A 23849-nucleotide genomic window follows, 5' to 3' on the forward strand; every position below is an offset into this window, starting at 1 on the left:
GATGCTTCCCTTCCTTGCACTCCACTGAAACTGCTCTTGCCAAGGTCACCAAAGATCTCCTTGCTACCACATCCAGTTGGCATTCCTCAACTCTGCCTTTTTTTTTAACACTTTGAATTGATTGATTGATTGTATAGATGGGGTCTCACTATGTTATCCAGGCTAATATCGGACTCCTGGCCTCAAGTGATCCTCCCACCTTAGCCTCCCAAGGCGATGCTGGGATTGCAGGTCAGTCTTTATCTTACGTGACAACTCTGTAGGCTTGTTAACTTTCTCCTCTCTTGACATCTCCATACTGTCGGGTTTTCCTCCTGCCTCCCTTCTTTACCTTCTCAGCATTTTTTTTTTTTTTTTTTTTTTTGGATCCCTTCTTTTCTGCCTGGCCTTTAAATGTTGGTGCTCTTCCAGGTTCTGCCTCAGGCACTGTTCTTACTCTACAAACTCTTTCTGGGTAATCTTTCCCTGTCTTAAAACTGGTGCCTCCCAGATCCATATATTGAGTCCAGATTTCTATCCACAGATTTCTATGCATGGGCCCATTTGCCTAAATGCCCACTGGCAATCTCTCGTGGGATGACCCACAGGCGACTAAACTGCAACATGCCCCACGCTGAACTCACCCTGTCTCTCTTGTGCCCAACCGCTGAGTGAATGGCCCCATCTTCCTTTCAGTTGCTGATTCCAGAAACCAGGAAATCACACAGAGCCATGTTCTGGTCTCTTACCAAATCCCATTGGTTCTATTCTATATTCTCAATGGATTTCACGGCCAGTTGCTCTTTATTCATGTCACTGTGTACGTGACAGTGTTGGACAGTGTTGGACAGCCTTTTGAGTGCTTTGCATGTGTAAACTACATTTCACAATGACCTAATGAGGTGGGAGTACTGTTATCATCCCCATCTTACAGATGAGTTCACTGAGATTCAGAGAGGTGAATTAACTTGTCCAAGGTCACACAACTGGTAAGTTGTAGGGGGTGTCCCCCAACCCCCATCCACAATAGGTTGTATTTGCTTGAAAGATCCATGATCTTGCTGCTGTTACAGGCCGCTCCAGTGCCCCTCAAACTTGATTATGCATAAAAATCACTTGAGCAGTTTGTTTAAAACCCATGTTCTGATTTGGCATATCTGGAGTGGGCTGAGTAGTGTGCATTTTTTACAAGCTTACATTTTAAAAGTGACTTTTAATTCCTTATGTGTTTCTTATTTAGACTCTTGAAGAAATACAAGTAAGAAAAGAACAGGGATGTTTGCTTCTATGTAGACCTTCTTTTCTGTGACATTGGTATCTTTTCCTCTTTCCCTGAGCTTCTGGCACTTTCTCTTGCTCTCCCTGACTTCTCAAAAATTCAATTTAACAAATTCTTGATAAGATTACATCTAGTTTGTCCATGTCCTCAGATGTAATTAACCTAATCCTGGGAGCTTTGATTTCCTTAATGCTGTAAAGAGTACTTTCCCTAATGTACAGCTCTGGCAACGTCATCTTTATGCATTCAGACAAACAAATTCCTGCTGTAATAACAACAGCAAACCTTCAGCATCTCTTTTTTGCTTATGAAATAAAGTAGGCAGTCTTTAGCTTGACATTCAAGGCTTTCTGAAGTCTTGCTCCAACCTATTTCTGAGCCTTACTTAACTCGTGTGGCCCATGATCCAGCAAACGGGCCTTTACCCAACATTGCCCAGGCCTGAGACTTCCTTACACCTTTTCATCATTCTAGAATGCCCTCTTAAAATATGCCTCTGTTGAGTCTCATTTTTCCATGCAGCCTTATCTGATTCCCCTATGGGAAAGTCATCTTTCACTGTATAGAACCCTACAATTGTTTGCATTTCTCTATGGTACCTGCCATATTTTACATTGTCATTATTTGTGGGCATTTCTTACCTGTCCTAGTAGGCAGAGATTATGGTGCTTTTCTTATTGTATCCCCAGCAGTACTTAGCTCATTGCCAGACATCCACAAATCAGCCAGAAGATCAGCTTTGCCAAAAATCTATCTAATAAATTCTTTTTTTCTTGAATTTTTTGTGTTACTTCATAGTATTTGTGTGTGTATGTGCATGTGATGCTGATATACTTTTTAATATATTTTTCTGATTATGAAAGGAATACATAGTCATTATAGAAAATTTGAAATATACTGAAAAGTACAGAGAAGAAAATTAAATTCATATGTAATCCTACAAATAATCACTATTAACATTTAGTACACATTGATTTAGTAATTAAATTTGTATACAAAATGGGTTTATGTATTTTACTGGGCTTCTTTACCTAAAAACAAAGTAATAGTCTTTTTAGGCATAAAGTTGTCTTCAGTAAATGACTTCATCTCCCTATATCCAAATCTCTTTTTTCTTCTTCATATGTAATTGCATTGGCTATGACCTCCAAAGCAATCAGAAATAGCAATGGTTGCAGGTGTCCTTGTCCTGGAGTTTCAGGTAAGTTTTTAAGGCTGTACACGAGGGTATCTTTTCTTAATCATTACATATCTGAGCATGTCTCTGATTCATAGCTTTCACAAAAACAACTTTACCTGCTTTTAAGTGTCTGGTCATCACCTTTTTCCTTTAAAACTTCACAAATTTTGAACTGTTATTGTGTTCGTTTCCTAGGCCTGCTGTAAGAGTTTATCACAAACTGGTGGCTGGGTCACTTAAGACAACCGAATTCTATTCTCTTACAGTTCTGGAGGCTAGAAGTTCAAAATGAAGATGTAGCAGGGCCATCTTCCCTCTGAGGGCCCTGGGGAAGAATCCTTCCTTGCCCCTTCTAGTTTCTGGGGTTGCAGCAGTCCTTAGCCCCCTTTGGCTTGTAACTGCATCACTCCAGTCTCTGCCTCCGTTATCACATCACCTTCTCTCTGTGTCTCTGTATCTGAATGACCCTCTCTTTTTCTCTTATAAAGACATCAGTCATGGATTTAAGTCCTACTGGAATCCGGTAGGACCTTATATCAACAAATCTGCAGAGTCCCCATTTGCAAATAAGGTCATATTCTGAGGTTCCAGGTGGACCTAAATTTGGTGGGGACACATCAACCAGTACAGTTACCTTTTGCCCTTTAGTGTTCTGAAGAGAAATCTCAGCCAGTTCCAATTCAATTTCAGAAAGAAATGTTTCAGAAAGTTTCACATGACCTTTCCTGGCTGGGTTTTTCTTACATTTTTTTTTCTTCTCATCTTTCATTTTTTACATGTTTCCCATGATTTCTCCATACCTTTCTGTTTTCATTAATTTTCCTTAAAACATTGCACCTCTGGGATTCTTAGACCCAGTCCTTTAATCAAAGATGAATGTTTTCTTCCATTGTATATTTGATTATTGCTTATTTTTTCCCCTAAAACAGTAAAGACCTTTTTCTCTGTCCTCCGTGACTGTCTTTTCGTTCTTTTTATTTTCACTTTGTTTTGTTCCTTTCCATTCTATAATCAGCATCTAAAATGATGGAGATATTACTGTTTTAGTTCCCTCAAATTAACATTTTGTTTTCCTCCTCCAGTGAAGATTTTAATCCTACATTTGCATTTTTTCATCCTCTTTTATCTCACCCACTTGCACAAGGTTTCTACACTATTGCAAAGAGCTCATGTCTTCTGTCTCCCTGAGGACAGCAATGGCTATTCTAAAATTTTATTTTGGTTTCATAGTAAAGATGGTTAGAGCTATGCTTCCCTCTTTTAGTTTTCAGGATTATGTGTAGCATTTTTTCATAGCCCCCATTTTTTTTGTTTGTTTTCATTTTTGTTTTAATTCAAACAAAAACAAAGAGCTATTCAGACCTTCTGTTTTTCAACATTCAGAATGTATAACTGGCTCTCAGCTGTCATTGTTCATTTGGGACTGTAGCTTCTCTGAGCTAAACAACTGGATGGCTGGAGATTATACAAAGTTCCTTGATCAGTTTCCAGGGTCTAGTTGGTGTTTATCTTATAAGCCTCTGCTGGAGTGAGATAGGATGTTCTCCTATGCTTGGCTTTTTGCTGCTCTGAACCAGTGGCTCTAGAATTTATACATGACAGGGGCTTAGGAACTACCGGTAGCAGTCTGGTTGAAAGAGGCATATTGAAGTAATGTTTGCTTAGCTCTTTACATAAGCTTGATAAAATGCCAGCTATCTAGATAAAAAAAAAAAAACAGAATGTAGATTGTGAAGAGGTTAAATGTCCCTCAGCCCCTTGGCATGTTGGGGAAACTGAACTCCCCAGGATGCTCTGCCCTCAGGACTCTCCACGTCTCGCTCCCTGCCTGGGACACTTGGTTTATGAGAACTGCATTCTCTAAGATGGACTCGCTCTCCCTCCCTCCTTCTTGCCCAGTGTTTCCTTGTTGTGAAAAAGAGGTGCTTGTACGAGTGAGGCTACCTCAAAATGCAGTGCCCATGCAGTAAAAACATGATTCCTAGTGTTTTATTCTTACTCTTCTGAAAGACCCAGTGTCTCTTAGCTAAAATGAGATGGTGTGGGGAAGATTAAAGTGCCTTCCAACCTTCCATAATTATCACAGATTTGTTCTGTTCCAGGCAACAAAGCCAGTCACCAAATATGTTTCTTGATTCTTCTCCATTGGCCATATAGTAAATAGAAAATGTCCTGATATTTTGGACATAGGATTGCCAATCATTCCTTCTTAACATTCAAAGGAGTTGTCATAATTTGTGGTGAATTTTCACAAGTCTTTTACTGGGAAGTGGAGTATCAGGGACTACTATTCAGATATGATTTTAATTAGGAAGCCAAGACAGGTATATTTTGAGCTGGAAAGCTACATGACAGTGCTCATCCTGAATTGCTTCACGTTTCTCAGTAAAATAGCAGAAACGTCGTCTGTTAGGAGAAAGGGTGTTTCTGCAGTGGAAACCTGTGACAGATAAGGTGGAGGATGTGATGTGATGGGAAGTAAAAAAATAATGGATCAAAAGATTGGATGGTGGTGAGGATCTAGCCGTAGTCATATAGCATGAGCATGTTGTGGGCCTGGTCAGATGGGAACTCTTCTTTGAACACAGAAGAAGAGTGAGAGTTCAGTTGGCAGGGGGTGAGCGAGTGACCTGACTTGGTGGCATGAGCAGGAATGAGCAGCATGCAAGATCTGTGGGGTGGTAAGTGCAGCCTGATTAACCACAGATTCCCGGATAGAACCCGTGCCAAAAAGAGCCCAAGTAGGTTATGAGGTAGGTCCTGTGATGCCACAGCTGTGCCAGTGGGAAGGAGAGGATACTGTTGGAGTTAGGAGTGGGTGGCAGAGCCGTGGAGTTGGGAGGTATTCGATTTGAAAAGGCAGAAGAACATGAGCTCAAGTTGTCAGATCAATCATAGTGATGGGTGTTGAGTTTGCTGAGGACAGGGGCCAGGGACAAGGATGACAAAAAAAGTCTGAGTCCAGATCCAGGGCCTTGGTGGCTCTCCAGCCACCGTTTATCCTTCTGGCCGGGGGAATCTGCTTACCAACCTGGTTGGTTCTATATGCACCTTGGTGCTCTCAGCACCCCAGCTGCACAGCTGCCCAGTCACCCAGATCTTCTCCCTGTCCCCCGGCACAGGCAGAATAGGATCAAGGGGAAGAGTGGGAGGAGGAGGAAAAAAACCCACCCCTTCTCCCTACTCTGGTCCCCACACTGGCTCCTTCTCCCTTGCCTTTCCCTGCAGGCACGGATGTGGACTAAAAGAGACCAGGAGACAGGCCCCAGGGTAGCACTCAGCAGTGAGAGGATGGCTCATTCTACCCACGTTTTTGTCTTTTCTCACCCCCTCTTTTTGATGCAGACATTTAAACTTTTCTTTCTTCCTTTCTGAATAGTAGTACTTTCTAAACCAGGCATGTGTCTGTGTCTGTGTCTGTCTGTAATTTGCATGTGCAGGGTCCAATGGATCTGCCTTCTTGACCAGTATTTGCAGTTTAAATAAACCTGCTTATGTTGGAAATCATTTCTCAAAGGTCCTCTACATCTTCCAGAATAAATTGCATTATAGCAATGCAACCTTCCCCAGTTCCCCCAGGCAGAGTTGGTATCTCCAGTGTCTGTCCCCTGTTCTTTTGTCTGTTGTTATAGCATTTAACCAGGTTGTATTGTGATTTATCTGATTATATGTATGTGTGTTTCTCACTCCCTCTAGGATTTGCAGTCCTCTAGGGCAGGGATCATGTTGGATTTATCTTTGTCCGGCAGTTAGTACAGGCCCTGAAAAAAATAGTTTCAGTAATGTTTGCTAGATGGACAAATATTTAAACAGATCTTCCAAGAGTTTAAATGTAGCATTAAAGTGGCTTAATCATGCTAATCAAAGCATTTTATATTAATCACTATCATATTACTACAATATATATTATAGCATCATAACATTTATTGAGCACTTATTATGTCCAAGTACTATTCTAGGCTAATTATATATTTTACATTATTTAATCCTCACCACAAGCCTAGAAGTAGGTACAGTCACTGTCCCCACTTTAGACATAAGGAAACTAAAATTTAGAGAGGAAAAATTAAGTGATTTTCCCAAGGTCACACGGCTAACAAGTATGGAACTGATATTTGAACCTGATCAGTTGAACCCCAAAACCCATACTCATAACCACTCATTTTAAAGAAAGGGGATCTAGGAGAAAATATTACATATTATGCTTAAAGGTGTACTTTACATAACCTTTTTTAGTTTTTTTTCTAAGTAAAAATAATGTTCCTGTGATTTATATACCTGAATGCCGAGTACACAGTGCATACTGAACAGAGATCATAGGGAATCCCAGCACTGATTTAGAACGGAAACAAGCACCAGCCCAATGAAACAAAGCAGTGAAATAGACAAGGAAGTGCTTTTTGTTTTTGAAAAATTACGTATTTGTATTAATCTAAGAAAGATCCTCATTTAATAATAATTGCTTACAATTTGAAACTAATAATGTTTTTATTTATAGTTAATGAGTAACATTTTATGCCTTCTATTTTAAAAAAAATTAATTTGTTAAATTCTGCAAACAAGTATTCTTGCTTGGATCTTATTTTTTTTCCTGAGATAAAACATCTAATATATTGAACACTGTTCAGTGTTAAATGAAACAGTTAGTTTTGCTAACTGTTAGACCAAGATTAGACCAAGGCCTGTACTCAGGATGTTAAGTCACATGAATTTTCACTGTTTAACTAACTGAATGGCAAACCAATTTGATTCTGGTCACCCAGAGCTGCATCAATGTCCAGCATGTCACAACCCTGTCAAATAGAACTTTCTGGAATTATGGAAATATTTTTATCTGTGCTGTCCAGTGTAGTAGTCACACATAGCCACTGAGCACTTGAAATGTGACTAGTGCACTCAGGAACTGAATGTTTTCTATTTTAATTAAAATTAAATCTAGGCTGGGCACAGTGGCTCACGCCTGTAATCCCAGCACTTTGGGAGACCTTAGCAGGAGGATCACTTGAGACTAAGAGTTCGAGACTAGTCTGGCCAGCATAGCGAGACCATGTCTTTACGAAAAATAAAAAAGTAGTCAGGCGTGGTGGCATGTGCCTGTGGTCCCAGCTACTTGGGAGGCTGAGACAGGAAGATTGCTTGAGCCCAGGAGGTCAAAGCTGCAGCGAGCCATAATTGTGCCACTACAGCCCAGCTTGGGAGACAGAGCAAGACCCTGTCTCAAAAAATAAAAAATAAAATTTAATTTAATTTAAACAAGGCTGGTGGCCACAGTATTGGACAGTGCAAGAACTCAGAAGGAATCACTCACAGTCTGGCAGATCCTAGCCGAATGATCATTTAATTTTGTTTTTTTGTTTTTTGTGTTTTTTTCCTTTTTCTCCCTCCTGGGCACGGTCTTCCACAGAATCTGATTATTTGGTATATGACCATAGCAGAGATGAAAGACCAAATAAAGTTAAAAAAAATCCTGTCCTCTTTTCTTAGCATTAGTGATGTTACACATATATGTTAATACCCTTTTCCTAAATGGATCCGTCAAAATGAATGCAAAAGATCTGGTGCCTCTTCTCAAAGGAAACTGCCCCACTTTTCTGTGACTCTGTGGCTCTCATGTGGCTCTCGCGTAGCTCTGGTGTGGGGCATCAGATCCTTCACCTCCTCAGAAGACACTCTGGGCCAGGGCTGCCTTTGTGGGGCAGTATTCTGACAAGATCTTCAGTTTTGCAACTAGCTTTTGGTCTACTCAGATTTCTTTCTTAAAATAATTTTCATTGTGTCTGTTTTCCTGGAAAATTTTCCATTTCATTGAACTTATTGATGATATTGGCATAGTTTCATATAGCATTCTCTTAATCTTTTAGAAATCTCTTTCTTCTTAGTGGTTCTGTTTTCTTTATTATCACTATACGTATTTGTCTTTATTCTTTGCTTTTTAAAATCAGACTTGCCTTGGAATATCTTGGATATGTTAGTCAATTATACTATCTTTCTAATTTTGTAATTTCTGCTCGGATCTTTTATTGATTCCTTTCTCCTGCTTTCCCTGGGTTTATTTCATTGTTCTTTTTTTTAATCTTCAAGTGGTTAATGCTTAGTTCATTGTTTTTATCCTTTTTTGTTTAATAATAAAAGCATTGAAAATGTGAATTTTTCTGTAAATATAGCACCTATCACATTATCTGTTTTGATATGTACTATTTTTATTGTTGTTCATGTCTGAATAGTATCTAATTTCACTATTCCTATTTGACTCAAGAATTTATATATGCATATATTTAAAGAGATGGGATCTCACTGTGTTGCCCAGGCTGGAGTACAGTTGCTGTTGATAGGTGTGATCATGCACACTATATCACTGAACTCCTGGTCTCAAGCGATCCTGCTTCAGCCTCCCAAGTAGCTGGGACAATAGGCACAATAGGCTGAGATGTATATTTTCTGATTTTCAGTTTTTAAAATCCTTTTGATAACTAATTTCTTATTCAACTGCATTGTGCTAAAAATGACCTGTACAGTTTTATAGAATATTTATAAGTTTTTTATGTTATATTGTCCTGTGGACCTTTTTCTTGCTTTTCTGGGCCGGATGTGATGGCTCATGCCTCGGCACTTTTGGAGACCAAGGCAGGCGGATCACCTGAGGTCGGGAGTTTGAGACCAGCCTGACCAACGTGGAGAAACCCCATCTCTACTAAAAATACAAAATTAGCTGGACGTGGTGGTGCATGCCTGTAATCCCAGCTACTCGGGAGGCAGAGGTTGCAGTGAGTCGAGATCACGCCATTCCACTGGCAACAAGAGTGAAACTCACTTTTCTTTCTTTACAATATTAGGTCGGTTTTTTTTTTAAGTTAGCTAGATATTTTTAAAGGTGTGTATTCTCTGTTTGTACCTTGATACAGTCAGTATATGTCTATTAAATCATGTTTATTAAATTTATTATTTGATTCCTCTATAAATACTTACAAGTTTTTGCCTTGACCTATCAGAGAGAAAGGTACTAAAATTTCTCATTACAACTATAATTTTATAAACTCTTCTTTCTAGTTATAATAGTTTTCGTTTTATAATTATATGTTATTGATTTACATAAATGTTTATAGTTATATTTTGGAGATGGGAGGTTCTAATTATCCATATAAAATAACCTTTTTTATTTGATGTCTTTTTCTCCTAAGTTCTACTTTATGATTTTATTATTCCCTTACTTTCTTTTTGTCCCAATTTGCCTAGGATATTTTTTATTTTGCGTTTGTTTTTCATGATTGCTTTATTGTATTTAATATATTTCATTTATGGTTACCAATCAAGTCTTTTTTGTTTTAGTGGGGAAATGTAACCAATTCGTATTTATTAAAACATCTGTGCTGTTCTGTTTACCTTTAGGAGGAGTTCCAGGCTCCTCTTTATCCACTTTCTCATTGTATCCCTCCCTCTCACTCCACCCTTCAGGAGTGCAGATCTGGATTGATCAGATTAGAAAACATCTTACTAATTACTAAACTCCTGGGTGGACAGAGCTCTATTTACAAAGGTCTGAGCACACAGGCAAAAGTCTCTTTTCTGGACCCTTCTCCCAGAAGAATAACAAAGGGCTGGATGCATTCCAGTGTGAGAGGAGACCTGAACAACTCCCTCCTCTTTGCTGGCTCTGGAGGGGTAAGATCTCGGACTGCCTTGCTGTCTTCTTTCTTTCCACACCATGTAGGCTGATCTGCCTTCACTAGTAGCTCTCCTTTAGTTTTGGTCTCACTCATTAGTAGAGAACCTTGCTAGAGGGGGTGGTTAGTGTAGGAGATAATTAGCTTATTCCTGTGTTCTGTTCTCTGCCCAAGGACCACTTTCATAACCCCCCAGTCCATTCTTTACACTTTCTCCCAGATATGTTCTCTGTTTTTCATAATCGTTTTCCTCTATTTATCTCAAACTGATATTCTTATTTACTCTTTAGGGGCATTTTCTTCTCAGTATCTAGTTTTTGGTTCACCACGGTCACTACATTTTGAAATTCAGTAATTACACTTTTCATCTGAAAGCTGATTATAGATTGTTCCATTTTTGTAGATCCAATATGCTCCCAAATTATTACATAATTAGAAATTTTCAAAAAATTCTTGTACTTTTTGTAGTAAATCTGTTTCATAGAACATTTTCTCTGATATTTCAGGTCACTTTTTACATTTTATATTATGAACTTATCATAGGATCAGTGATTATTCTCTTGATTCTTCCTTATTGGGGATATTAGTTGGCTTAGAATGTCACAATGCAGTAAAAAAACAATACGTTTATTTCTCTCTCATATGCAGCCAGGAATTCTAAGTGGGTGGTGGGTCTGCACCACACATTCAGGCTCAAGAAAAATCTGCTGTCTTCAACATGAATTTCCAGGATCCCTCTGATCACTGGGGTTCTAGCCAGTGGAGAAGGAAAAAGTGCATAGAAGAGGTACCTCCCCTCTCCTAAAGGGCCTGGGTCCATAAACGTACCTAGGTGGGCTTTGGCCCACCTTTAAGTGGAGCTAATTCAGTCAAATGGCCACCTCTAGGGCAACGGAGTCTAGCTTTGTGTCCAGCTACGATTCTGCACTGTGACAAATGGCGAGAGTGGATTTTGATGGCAGCTGGAGCTCTGTACCATCTAGATGAATTGAGGGAGAGGGCTTCTAGGTTGTGCAGTTTTGACATTTAGATGGGTTCTGATAGAGATTGTGTCATTCCTGAGCCAAATCTTCTCCCAAAAAAAGAAAATGTAGATTTTTTATAGTTGTAATTGGCCAGATCAAAGGTTTGTGAAGATAATAGAAAGAAAATGGACAGAGACAGCTACCTGACAGTCAGCTTCTCTATTGTGTTAAAAAGATTTTTTTCCTGAAGTGTTAGTTTTTTCATTCCCTAGTTTGCTGGGGCACTTTCTCCTTTCATGGCAGCTGATGTTCTGGTCTTCATCAGGCTCCAGCCACCACAGCCCCCTCTGCTTTAGTTAGCAACCTGTGTGACCCAGCCGGGGTGGGGGGCACTGAGACTGCCACTCTGTGCTGGCCCTGAGTGTGACCAGTAGGATCTCCTGCCCACCTACTGCCCTCCCACCCACTTCCCCTCAGGCAGGTCCTGCCAGCATGAGCTCAGGGTGTTGGTGTGAACCTGCATGGTTTGATTAAGTTACTGCCCAACTGACTTTCCCCAGCCTGTGGTGCTTCCAGTTATCTGGCCTGCCCTTCACTTTGGCCTTTCCTTCATGATAGAGCTGGTAGAATTCCTTTGACATTTCTTGCATGATTAATGAACTTTCTCTGGTCTCCAGGGCCAGCATAGGTCTTACCCCTATATATCTCTTTGGCCATTTGCAATGTAAATTTGGCATTCATCTATTCACATATTTCTTATTTATGAATATTTAATGAGATGGATACTATGTCAGGTGGCGTGCTTAGCTCTGGAGATGCAGTGGTGAGAACAAATACATGTAGTTGCTGTCTTTTTGAAGTTTGCTGGAGAGCAGAGAGAGCACCTGAGGAAAGACAGGTGTGAACCAAGTAATCACACAGAGAAATGTCAATCACAACTCTGCTGAGTGTCCCCAGAACTGACAACAGGGTCATCTTCCTAGGCAGTGGGTCAGGGAAGGTATATAGAAGGAGGGGGACTTTGGTGGAACTGAAGGATGAGTAGTAGGGTTTTTTAAGGGAAGGTGATAAAGGAGGGCCTTCTAAGCCAGGAAGTCCCAAGCATGTGTCCTCTGGTGGGAAGAAGTGGGGGTGCTGGAATAGAGGTGGGATTGTGGCACACAGTCATATTTGCAGTTTGCATAATCACCCGGGCTGCAGGCTTCTGTGTGAGGAGCTGCTTGGAGAGGAGCAGTGGTAGATGGGTGTCTAGACTCAGTAGGAGGTGGTTGTGGTCATCCAGGTGACAGATGATGGTGACTTAAATGAAGATGGGGATGGGGATGGGGAAATGGTAAAGGTGATAGTCAAACCCATTAGCATGAGCTCTGTCTTTATGGATTTCATGAGTTCAAAGGGAGCTACATTTCTTTTTACCATCAAATCGTTAAATTTGTTCTTCCTTTTGTTCTTGAACTTTTTAAGCAAGACAAGCAGTATACTTCTTGTTCTAAACTCAACAAATGAAAAAGAGCATTACTGCATATGCCTGTGTCTAAAATATAGTGTTTTTATGATGTTTAATTTATATTTTTATATGAATGAATGACTATCAGCTCTTCTCTCAAGCCTTTGACTCCTAGATGAGACTAGTTATAGTCAGGACTATCTCTAGCAACCTCTATTTTAGGGGTAACAAGTAAGGGGAGGGTGTGTCTCACGTCTCTATAGACCTATGTCAGACATTATTAATTGATCATAGTGCTCTTTTCTTGCCAAGTCCAGATGTCATCTCAGAATGCTTCTCCCAAAGCCCTTAAGGCAGCCTATGCCAATAGTACTCTACCTGAAATCTACTTGTTTTTCCCTCTATTTTAACGGTGAGTAGAAACCCACAAAGAAGCTGTTGATGCTGAATCCTCTATACTTCCCCTGTGAAAATGGCAGTGATCCTATGATATCTAAATTTATCTTTCTCTTGTACTTTAAAATTGGCCTCTATAAAGTTAGAGAGAGTCCACCAGATTACTCTCACTTCTGACACCAACTACTGCAGCGTTCAGGAGTCCCCAAGACCACTCTCAGGTTTGATAGTTTGCTAGAAGGACTCACAGAATTCACTAAAAGCTGTTAAGCTCATTTATGATTTATTGCAACAAAAGAATACACATTAAAATCAGCCAAGGGAAGAGATGCGTGGGACAGAGTTCAGAAGAGTTCCATTGCAGAGCTTCCCGTTGTCCACTCCTGATGGAGTTGTAGACAGGAGTTGTTAACTCCTCCTTCCAATGATGTGTGACAACATCAGCACGGAGTGGAATGTTGCTCCTCAAAGAAGCTCACCTGAGTTGTGGTATCCAGAGATTTTAGCAGGGCTTGATCCCGTAGATGTGGCTGACCACCCACATGGCCGACCTGAGCCTTCAGCCCCTCTGGAGGTAGAGCTGATACTGTGTGACCCAAAGCCCTCACTATAAATCAGTGTGACTCAGAGCCCCTAAGTAATCAGACACTAACGCAGGTCATTCCCAGGTCTTAGAGATCACCTCCCAGAAGCTAAGGGCAAAGGCTAAACCTCTGTTTGGATAAGGTGAAATTCATGACTACATAGCCTCTTGGGCTCATCCTCAGTTTAGCGATCGTGTAATGATCTGATGTCATCCAAACATTTGCTTTTAGAAATTATTTTGCAGGAGAAAGATGAGATATAAAAACTGAACCTAATCACGGACATTCTCTGGAGGATGGTTAGGGAGGGTGGTGGTTAGATGAGGACAGTGGGCTTCTGGGGTCTGGCTGCCTCTGTTCACATCCCAGTTCTACCTGTACTAACTAGTTAAGTGACTGTAGCCCGTTGTTTTACCCTTCTCTGCCTCAGTTTCCCTGTTCATAAATGAGAATAATAATAATGCCTACCTTGTGGTGTTATGAGAATTAAATGAGATAATACATATTAAGAGCAAAAGAATGCATGGCCTTCAACAAATACCAGATACTGTTTTTATATTTATCATAGGCAAGATTTATCAATCTCTTTTAAATAATTTTCCTTGAGAAAATTCATTGGAGTTTTTACCTAAATTTTTTATATTAATTTTTTATACCATCGTATCTCTTAAGCACTAGTGAAAATATGAGGTAACCATCTTTCCTGAGAAATAACATTTCTGTTTTGCTGAGCAAGCCCTGAGTTAGAGAGGTGAGAAGTACCCCTCAGGGCAGGTGCGTTCTGATGAGTCTGCTGTTGGCAGATCTTTGTTGCAAATTGTGGGTAGATTTAAAGGCTAAAAAAAGATGTGTTGTTTTCCCGAGTCACTACTGAGAAAATCTAGAAGGAGAAAATAAGTTAATCTTGAGTCAGTAATTTTAGGACTCAAGTGCCAAGCCCCTGTTCACTCACCTCTTTCGAACATCAGGCCCCTTGGAGGCTGTCTATTTGCAAGCATCACCTTGCCAGAGCTAAAACACAGTCTGCCTGCCTGAGGAGGGACTAATTGGCCTTTTGGAAACTGTATTAAACTGAATGAAGCACAGGCGCTTTCTCTCATGGTAGTAGAGCCTTGAGTTCTTGCCAGCCACTAATTGTTCTTCAGGCTTTCCTGTGAAGGCGGCTGAACTTGAGAGCTGGCTTTCGGTCTTGCCATCTGTGAACTGCCACTTGTCCACATGTGGTGTGTATTAAGATTGTTTTTGCTGGGAGCATCAGTATTGGAATGTGTTCAAATTTAAATGTGATGCTCTTGTTTGCCATGCTTGCAGGTTAGCCATTGTTACTCTTGGGTTCCCAAGGACAGTGGGAGCCACTGTATGAGTACCTAGCTGATAGAGCTTTAAAAAAACTGTTAGCTTCTAGGCTGGGCACTCCAGCCTGTGTCCTTAGATGTGGCTTACTTAGAGGATAGCTACATACAGATAGACATTGTAAATACTGCCTGATTGAATGCTTTTTCCCCCCTAGCTTATTTCCAGTGATGCTGATGGAGCCATCCAAAGGGCTGGAAGATTCAGAGTGGAAAATGGCTCTTCAGATGAGGTAAGGAAGCCTCCCCACTTCCTGTAATGCCACCAAGCACATGATTGCAGTGCCTGGGATATAGCAGTGAAAGAGTTCTGGAGGAGGTAAATAGAGCTTTTCAGAGCTGTGCTTGAAGCCAATGGAAGGGAAATGTCAGTATTCTGGCATGGAAGGTGCTATTCATAGGGTGACACATACCCTTTAAAAGATCTATGTTAAAACCAGGTAGACACAGGAAGTTGTTCTGCCAGCAGTGGGGCCAGAGACAATTCTACCACCCTCTGTGAATGGCCCCGAGTCCCAGTACTTCCTCCGCCAGGCTGATCAGCTTGGCACGGCCCTCCGAGCAGTGCCAGGATCCAAGAGGGAGATGCCAAAAATTACTGCAATGACAAAATGTCATCAGGAAAAGAGGCTGGTACTGCCTACCACTCCTTGGGCCACACCTGCTTTCTGGGTTCTCGGTCTTCCTTGCTGCAAGCCACAGACACTCTCCTGACTTTCTTTTTTTTTTTTTTTTTTTCTTTAAAACTGCCACTACCGTCTCTATCCCACGGGGTCTACCCTTTAAACTGCAGAGTATGGCAAAAACTCCCCAGCCTTTTTCTTCTCTGCTGCCTTTTTGCACAGTAGCTCATCATAGCTCTAGCTCCCTGACCCTGACCCTGGGCAAGGACCCCAGCCTCCCTGAGCCTGTTTTTTTCATCTGTCAATTAGAAACTGTCTCAAGATTATTGCAAGAATTCAGTGCGCTATGCTTGTAAAACTCCTAGCACTATGCCTGGCACATAGGAAGCATTCAGAAGTGCTAGTTATGATGCTATTGATGGTTATTGTTGTTGTCATCACTGCCACATTGCCGGTTTTCTCCTGACCACCTCCTAATGCAAATTCTTGGTGAAGAGCTACGAATTTAACTCGAAAGCCCACAACATTTGGGACGTGATTGCTCATTTTCACCCTTGGCCTTAGCCATATACATTCACCTGACCCTTGCCATTGACATGTTAGCCAAGTTGGGGCTGAATACCCCTGAATAGGTACCCACATACTTCTTGTCCAGAATGATGTCGGCCGACCCACATAGAAGGAACTCATGGAAAATTTTGCTTCTGAACCTTAGAAACAGCCCTCCCCAAATGGCCTGGCCCCTGGGACTAGATAGCCTCATCATCACAAGCTGAGGCAGCCAAAGGTTCTCAGGAGCTAAGCCAGGCACAGAGGCATTGAGTTCTTGCTCTCCAGTGCTTGGAAAGCTAGCAGTCACCATGCTGAGTTTCTACTTTGAGAGCCCATGGAGGCTGTATACCTTGAGACATCTTTCTGTTACCAAAATTTTGCAGAACTTCAGCCCATCCTGAAATGGACAAAGCAAACTGGACTTTGCCACCCTATATAAGCACAACTCTGGCCCCTCCGCGTCCAGCGTCTGGAGGAAATACACACCTCCCAGGAAAGACATCAGTGGGGCCTTCATGTGGTGCTGTAATCACCATACACTTGGCAGTCAAACACTGCTCACCTGGCCCTGCTGTACACCAGAGGATAGGTTCTGGGCCCCAGTCAGGGGTTAGAAATGACCTGTGCTTGAGTCATGATCAGAAGTGGCTTAAGAGTCAGTCTTCCCAGGGTTCAAATCATGGCCCTACAACTCACCAGCAGTGTGGCCTTGGGCAGTTCAGTCAACGTCTTGGGAACAATCTGGGGAGTTACTGATTTCACAAATCATTGCAGTCTGTTGTGTTCAAAACACATTCCTATCTCAGATTGCTTCTCTGGAAATACAATATCAAGGATCAAATACATTTTTAGGTTTTATTTCCACCAGAACTACTGAGCATGATGCTCCATTGGAGCACCTTGGCTGTTTTGTATTGATGGTCTTCAGTTAGAAGTTTCTGGCCAATGGTACTTCCTAGCCTGATAAAAGACCTTACGGGCACTTGACTTCCAGAGGGAAAAAAACAGCTGGCTTGCTCTGAATTAGTTAAAGCTGTTAGTGCAGTAAAGGACTCACTATATGTCGTTGCTTAAAAATTCTCAAACCTATGAACAAACAAATTGCAAATTTTGTTTTGGGGTTATTTGTGCTTTTATTATTCAATTGTAAGAGTTTTTTATATAGTCTGGATAATTAGACACTTATCAGATATATGATTTGCAAAAATTTTCTTCCATTCTGTGTTTTTATCTTTCCACTTTCTTGGTTGTGTCCTTTGAAGCACAAAAGCTTTAAGATTAGATCATGTCTAGTTTGTCTATTTTTTTTCTTTCATTGCTTGCACTTTTGTTGTTATGTCTGAGAAACCGTTGCCTAATCTGAGGTTGCTTGGTCACTTTTTATAGTTTACTGTTCCCTTGAGATAATGTCAAATTTGTCTTTTATTTCTTTAAACGTAGTGTAACGGTTTTATCATCTGCAACTGAGAATTCCGAAATGTGAAGTTTTTGTGGCTGTTGTTTAATTGTTTTCCTCTGGCCTGTGCTCCTCATGTCATGTGCTTCTCTGTGTGCTAGGCTGCCTGATCGTGTACTATTTGTTATTCCTGAATATTACTTTTTTGGAATAATATGAGACCTAAGATGAGTTGCTTTTTGGTAGGGAGGACTTATGTTTGCTTTTACCAGATACCTTTAAACCAAATACCCAGCTTGAGACCTTTTAAACTACCCAAGTGCTGCAGATTACCACACCCCAGAGACGCTCCCCCGCTCAGCTCTATTACAGCTGCAGATACATGTGAAAGCTGGCGTGTGGCCACCACAGCTCAGAGGTGGTCCCCGGCTCAGCTCTGCTCGGTGCTGTCACAACTTCCTTGTAGTTTTTGGTGGTAGAGGTGGTTTCTTCTGATTCCCTCTTACTTGAGTGTGTAGCCCTTTGGGATCCTAGCGTAATGTGGGGCTGGGTTCCTATTGGACTTGCCTACCCCAGTGTGTCTTGGGATTTGAGTCTTTGTCCCCCATGAGGTCACCAAAACCCAAATTCAATTTTGCTGGGATTGACAAACATCCTCAAGCCAAAAAGGACTTTCAGATGCATTTACCTCTCTAGGTTCCCATTTGCCTTTCAGTTTTAGTTGGCAATTCTTACTATTTGGTAAGCACTCCAGTGCTTTTTTTTACCCCCCAAGACAGAGTCTTGCTCTGTCACCCAGGCTGGAGGGCAGTGACATTATCTCAGCTCACTGCAACCTCCGCCTCCTGGATTCAAGCAATTTTCCTGCCTCAGTCTCCCGAGTAGCTGGGATTACAGGTGCGTGCCACCATGCCCGGCTTATTTTTGTATTTTTAGTAGAGACGGGATTTCACCATGTTGGCCAGGCTGGTCTCGAACTCCTGACCTCATGATCCGCCAGCCTTGGCCTGCAAACATGCTGTGATTACAGGCATGAGATGCTGCGCCCGGCCTCCAGTGCTTTCAAGGAGATGATTTTAATATTCTTCTAGTACTTTTAGTTTTTTCAGTGGGAGGGGTAGATCTGAATAATCTAGCCTGCCATTACCAAAAAATAAGTTGTATCAGGAGTGCTTTTCATATAATATGACAAAACATTCATTCAGCTGGCATTCATAGGGTCATTTCCTAGTGCCAAACAGGCTGAGCCCTGGATGCAGGATTGAATAAGCCTGCTGAGGTCCCTGGTCCCAGGGACCTACAGGTGGCAGGGAGAGCCATCAGTAACGAATAGAAACACATAGAAGGATTGCAAATTTTGGTAACTGCTGTGGCAAAAACAGAGGACCATGGTGCAAAGAAATAGGAAGAGCCCTAGTTAAGATGGGGTCATCAGAAAGCCCTTACCAGCGACAACCAATGAGGCTGAGCCTCTGAGCCGTGCTTCTCAGACTGTCTTTTTAATTTCCGGTCAGTTGCAGGAAATTAAATATGTGGTCCTACCTTATGCAACTCATCAAGGAATTGGATGTCATCCATACTGGTCTGGACTGTTTCATGAGATGAATCCACTGAGCATGTACTTTGATGCCACAGGCATGTCAGAACACTATAAAGGTTTTTTGTATACCTTGTCATGAGCTAGTAAACAGTTTTCAGATTGGCATCCATCAGAATGGACCGTTCTTTCCTGCCTTAGAGTTCATCTGGGCCAATCCCCTTTCCAATGCATGAGTTCCTACATCAGCTTTGCCAGCAGTCAGCTGATCTCTTCCTGCTTGAGTATATCTCCAGCAGGAAGATACCTCCTTGATAGGATTTTTTTCCTCCTGACACTAATTAATTCTGACACCAACTGAGTGTCCTACAATTCAATTCTCACACCAACTACCTGGAGTTAGTGTCAGACTCCACAGGTTTAAGGGCTCAGTCCCACAAGACTCCTCATTTCAGAAGCCAGTCACAAGCATTGGGTCTCCAGGTTACCTACATTCCACATTTCTGACCAACTTGGCTACAAAGTCAGGTAGCCGTTACCACAGCCTCCTCCTCAGCTTCCATAACTCCCTAAAATCACTCACAGAATTCATAAAAGCACTTTTTTTTTTACTATTACTCATATATTATAAAGCAGCAGTCCCTAACCTTTTTGGCACCAGGGATCAGTTTTGTGGAAGACGGTTTTTCCATGGACCAGGTAGTGGGAGATAGTTTCGGGATGATTCAAGCACATTACGCTTATTGTGCACTTTACTTCTATTATCATTACATTGTAATATATAATGAAATAATTATACAATTCGCCATCATGTAGAATCAGTGGGAGACCTGAGCTTGTTTTCCTGCAACTAGATGGTTCCATCTGGAAGTTATAGGAAACGGTGACAAATCATCAGGCATTGGATTCTCATAAGGAGCACACAACCTAGATCCCTCGCATTTGCATTTCACAGTAGGGTTCAGGCTTCTGCGAGAATCTAATGCTGCTTCTGATCTCACAGGAGGCGGAGCTCAGGTGGTAATATAAGCAATGGGGAGTGGCTGCAAATATAGATGAAGCTTTGCTTACCCACAACTCACCTCCGGCTGTGTAGCCCAGTTCCTAAGCGGCTATGGACCAATACCAGGGTTTGGTCTGTTATAAAGAGTACAATTCGGGAAGAACCAAATGGAAGAGATGCATAGGTCATGGTGTGAGGGTGGTGGCACGGAGCTTCCATACCTTCTCCAGTTGTATCCTATTTTCAGTACTGCAATATGTTCCCCAACATGGAAGCTCCCTAAGCCCCATGATTTAGGGGTTTGTACAGAGATTTCATCAGGTAGTCATGAATTTTTTTTTTTTTTTTTTTTTTTTTTGAGATGGAGTTTTGTTCTAGTCACCCAGGCTGAAGTGCAATGGCGCGACCTTGGCTCACTGCAACCTCCGCCTCCTGGATTCAAATAATTCTCCTGGCCGGGCGCGGTGGCTCACGCCTGTAATCCCAGCACTTTGGGAGGCCGAGACGGGCGGATCACGAGGTCAGGAGATCAAGACCATCCTGGCTAACACGGTGAAACCCTGTCTCTACTAAAATTACAAAAAAATTAGCCGGGCGTAGTGGTGGGCACCTGTAGTCCCAGCTACTTGGGAGGCTGAGGCAGGAGAATGGTGTGAACCCGGGAGGCGGAGCTTGCAGTGAGCCGAGATGGCGCCACCGCCCTCTAGCCTGAGTGACTGAGCAAGACTCCGTCTCAGAAAAAAAAAAAAAAAAGTGATTCTCCTGCCTCAGCCTCCCAAGTAGCCAGGATTACAGGCACCCACCACTGCATCCAGATACTTTTTATATTTTTAGTAGAGACAGGGTTTCACCATGTTGGCCAGGCTGGTCTCAAACTCCTGACCTCAGGTGATCTGCCCACCTCAGCCTCCCAAAATGCTGGGATTACAGGCATGAGCCACCACGACTGGCCAGGTAGGCATAATTAATTACATCATTGGCCATGGATGACTGACTCAATCTTCAAACCCTCTCTCATCCTGGAGGTTGGGATATGGGGCTGAAAGTTCCAAATTTCTAATCAAGGGTTAGTCTTTCTGGCAGCCACCCCCAATCCTGCAGCTATCTAGGAACCCCCGAGAGTCCCCCCCTTAGAACAAAAGATGCTTCTGTCACCCTTATCACTCAGGAGCTCTGTGCTAGGAACCAGCAACAAAGACCAAATACGTATTCCCGTTATACCACACCCCTGAAGCAGTTAATTCCATTTTTCAGTATCTCTAATTGCTAGAAAGGTCTTTTTATTGAACGTAATTCACTTGTCTACTGTATTTTCTTTTTCTTTTCTTTTTTTTTTTTTTTGAGACAGGGTCTCCCTCTGTCACCCAGGCTGGAGTGCAGTAGTGCAATGATGGCTCAATGAAGCCTTGACCTCCATGGCTCAGGTGATCCTCCAACCTCAGCTTCCTGCGCAACTGGGCCTATAGGCACAGGCCACCACGTCTGGCTAATTTTTGTATTTTTTGTTTTTGTTTTTTTGTTTTGTTTTGAGACAGAGTCTCGGTCTGTCACCCAGGCTGGAGTGCAGTGGTGCGATCTCTGCTTACTGCAAGCTCTGCCTCCCGGGTTCACACCATTCTCCTGCGTCAGCCTCCCAAGCAGCTGGGACTACAGGCACCTGCCACCATGCCCAGCTAATTTTTTTGTATTTTTAGTAGAGATGGGGTTTCACCGTGTTAGCCAGGATGCTCTTGATCTCCTGACCTTGTGATCCGCCCTCCTGGGCCTTCCAAAGTGCTGGGATTACAGGCGCGAGCCACCGCGCCTGGCCAGTTTTTGCATTTTTTGTAGAGATGGGATTTCGCCATGTTGCCCAGGCTGGTCGTAAACTCCTGGGCTCAAGTGATTCACCTGCCTCAGCCTCCGAAAGTTTTGGGATTTCAGGTGTGAGCCACTTGAGCCCAGGCTATATTTTCTTTTTTTTTTACTTCTTTAACACAAGGACAATTTTAATCCTACATTTTCCTGTAGTATAACAACATCCATTGCTGGCTATCTGTGAATTAAAACTGCATTTGCTAAGAACTGTGAACATTAAGAAACTTTACATGAAGTCACATGTGTTGATATAGGCACATAGACATCTTCTAGCACCAACAGAATACATACATAACACATACCGAATTATCTTGATGGATAAATTTGCTTCACCAGGTAATTCTGTTTAGTAAAATTCAGTTAATGCAGAATCCCATTTTTAAAATTTACATCTTTATTACACATTTTTTATTTTAAAAAAGTCATTCAAGATTGTAATTTACATGGCAATAAACAATGGCTTCATGGATTCTACGCTTCTTAAAGCTGTCTATAGCAATTTAAAACGTAAGTCTTCTTTTCAATTTGCAGCACCTGACTTAGAGTTTAAATTCATCTAATGTACTCATCAAAACTGTTCAGTTTCTCTTGTGAGAAAGACATGTTTCAATTGCTATTTCCCAAACTATCTGCTGAGCGTGGGTGTATATTGTTTTTATTTGGTTAGTAGAATTACTCACACAATTTATAGCCAGAATAAGAACCTCTAGCCTCTCTGAATGACCTTCCACTCAAAATAGTGATGGTAATAAATGTCTAAAATGTATCTGGGGTCTGCCCCAACTTGGTATCACCAAACATGTTTCCAAGTTTTTATTTTTTTGTTTTTTTTGTTTTTTTTGTTTTTTTGAGACAGAGTCTTGCTCTTGTTGCCCAGGCTGGAGTGCAATGGCGCAATCTCAGCTCACTGCAACCTCTGCCTTCTGGGTTAAAGTGAGTCTCCTGTCTCAGCCTCCCAAATAGCTGGGATTACAGGCACTTGCCACCATGCCCAGCTAATTTTTGTATTTTTAGTAGAGACGGGGTTCCACCATGTTGGCCAAGCTGGTATCAAACTCCTGCCATCAGGTGATCCACCCACCTTGGCCTCCCAAAGTGCCAGGATTACAGGCATGAGCCACCATGCCCAGCCTGCTTCCAAGTTTTCTTAGAAAATATGGTTTTTAACTATACGCATGATACTCTACCACATGATGCACCATCACTTCTTTATTTCCCAGTTGTTCATTTCTATCATTTTGTACTTGTAATTTTTTATACTATAAATAATATTGTAATGAACACCTTCATCCATAAGTTTTATGCGAGACTGGTTATTTCTTTAGAATAATATCAAAGAAGTGGCTTACTGGTTCAAACAGTACATTTGGTTTTAAGGCTTTTAATATAATTTACCAAAGAATCTCCAGAGTAGCTCAAAAAAGTCCTACCGACAGTATGTTATTGTGCCCACAGAGTCAACTTGCTAACAATGAAGCAAATTCAGCCACAAATGTATTAGAGTCTCACCCATCTCAAGACTATCACATCAAAGAAGCAAGAAGATATATTACTGGTGAGGAAGCCAAATTCAAATTCTTTAAAAAAAGAATCACTCAACTTTATATCTGTAAAATAGTCAACAGAAATGCTTCCCATAAAAAGTCTACAGAGCTTTTCCAAAAATAAAGGTAAAAAGAGAGAAGGAGAAAAGTCAGGCCAGGCCTGTAATCCCAGCACTTTGGGAGGCTGAGGCAGGCGGATCACAGGGTCAGGAGATTGAGACCATCCTGGCTAATACGATGAAACCCTGTCTCTACTAAGAATGCAAAAAAGTTAGCTGGGCGTGGTGGCAGGTGCCTGCAGTCCCAGCTACTCGGGAGACTGATGCAGGAGAATGGCGTGAACCCAGGAGGCAGAGTTTGCAGTGAGCTGAGATCGCGCCACTGCACTCCAGCCTGGATGACAGTGCGAGACTCCTTCTCAAAAAATAAAAGAAAAAAAAAGAGAAAAGTCAGTCCCAAATGACCAAAATTTTTTATTTGACTAAATTCTTACA

General features: G+C 41.7%; 1 protein-coding gene across 10 annotated transcripts in view; it reads left to right on the forward strand.

Annotated features, from left to right (window-relative positions):
• Window positions 1-23849, forward strand: part of LOC105463942 (GTPase activating Rap/RanGAP domain like 3) — a 172125-nt gene that overhangs the window by 52336 nt on the left and 95940 nt on the right. For all 10 annotated transcript variants that reach the window (XM_011711410.2, XM_011711413.3, XM_011711408.2 and 7 more), the window contains one exon: window positions 15002-15076. In XM_011711410.2, the coding sequence (XP_011709712.1) occupies window positions 15002-15076 (75 nt within the window). The remainder of the gene's footprint in view (window positions 1-15001; window positions 15077-23849) is intronic.

This window comes from Macaca nemestrina, chromosome 14 (genome assembly GCF_043159975.1).
Source record: "Macaca nemestrina isolate mMacNem1 chromosome 14, mMacNem.hap1, whole genome shotgun sequence".
Taxonomy (NCBI): Eukaryota; Metazoa; Chordata; class Mammalia; order Primates; family Cercopithecidae; genus Macaca; species Macaca nemestrina.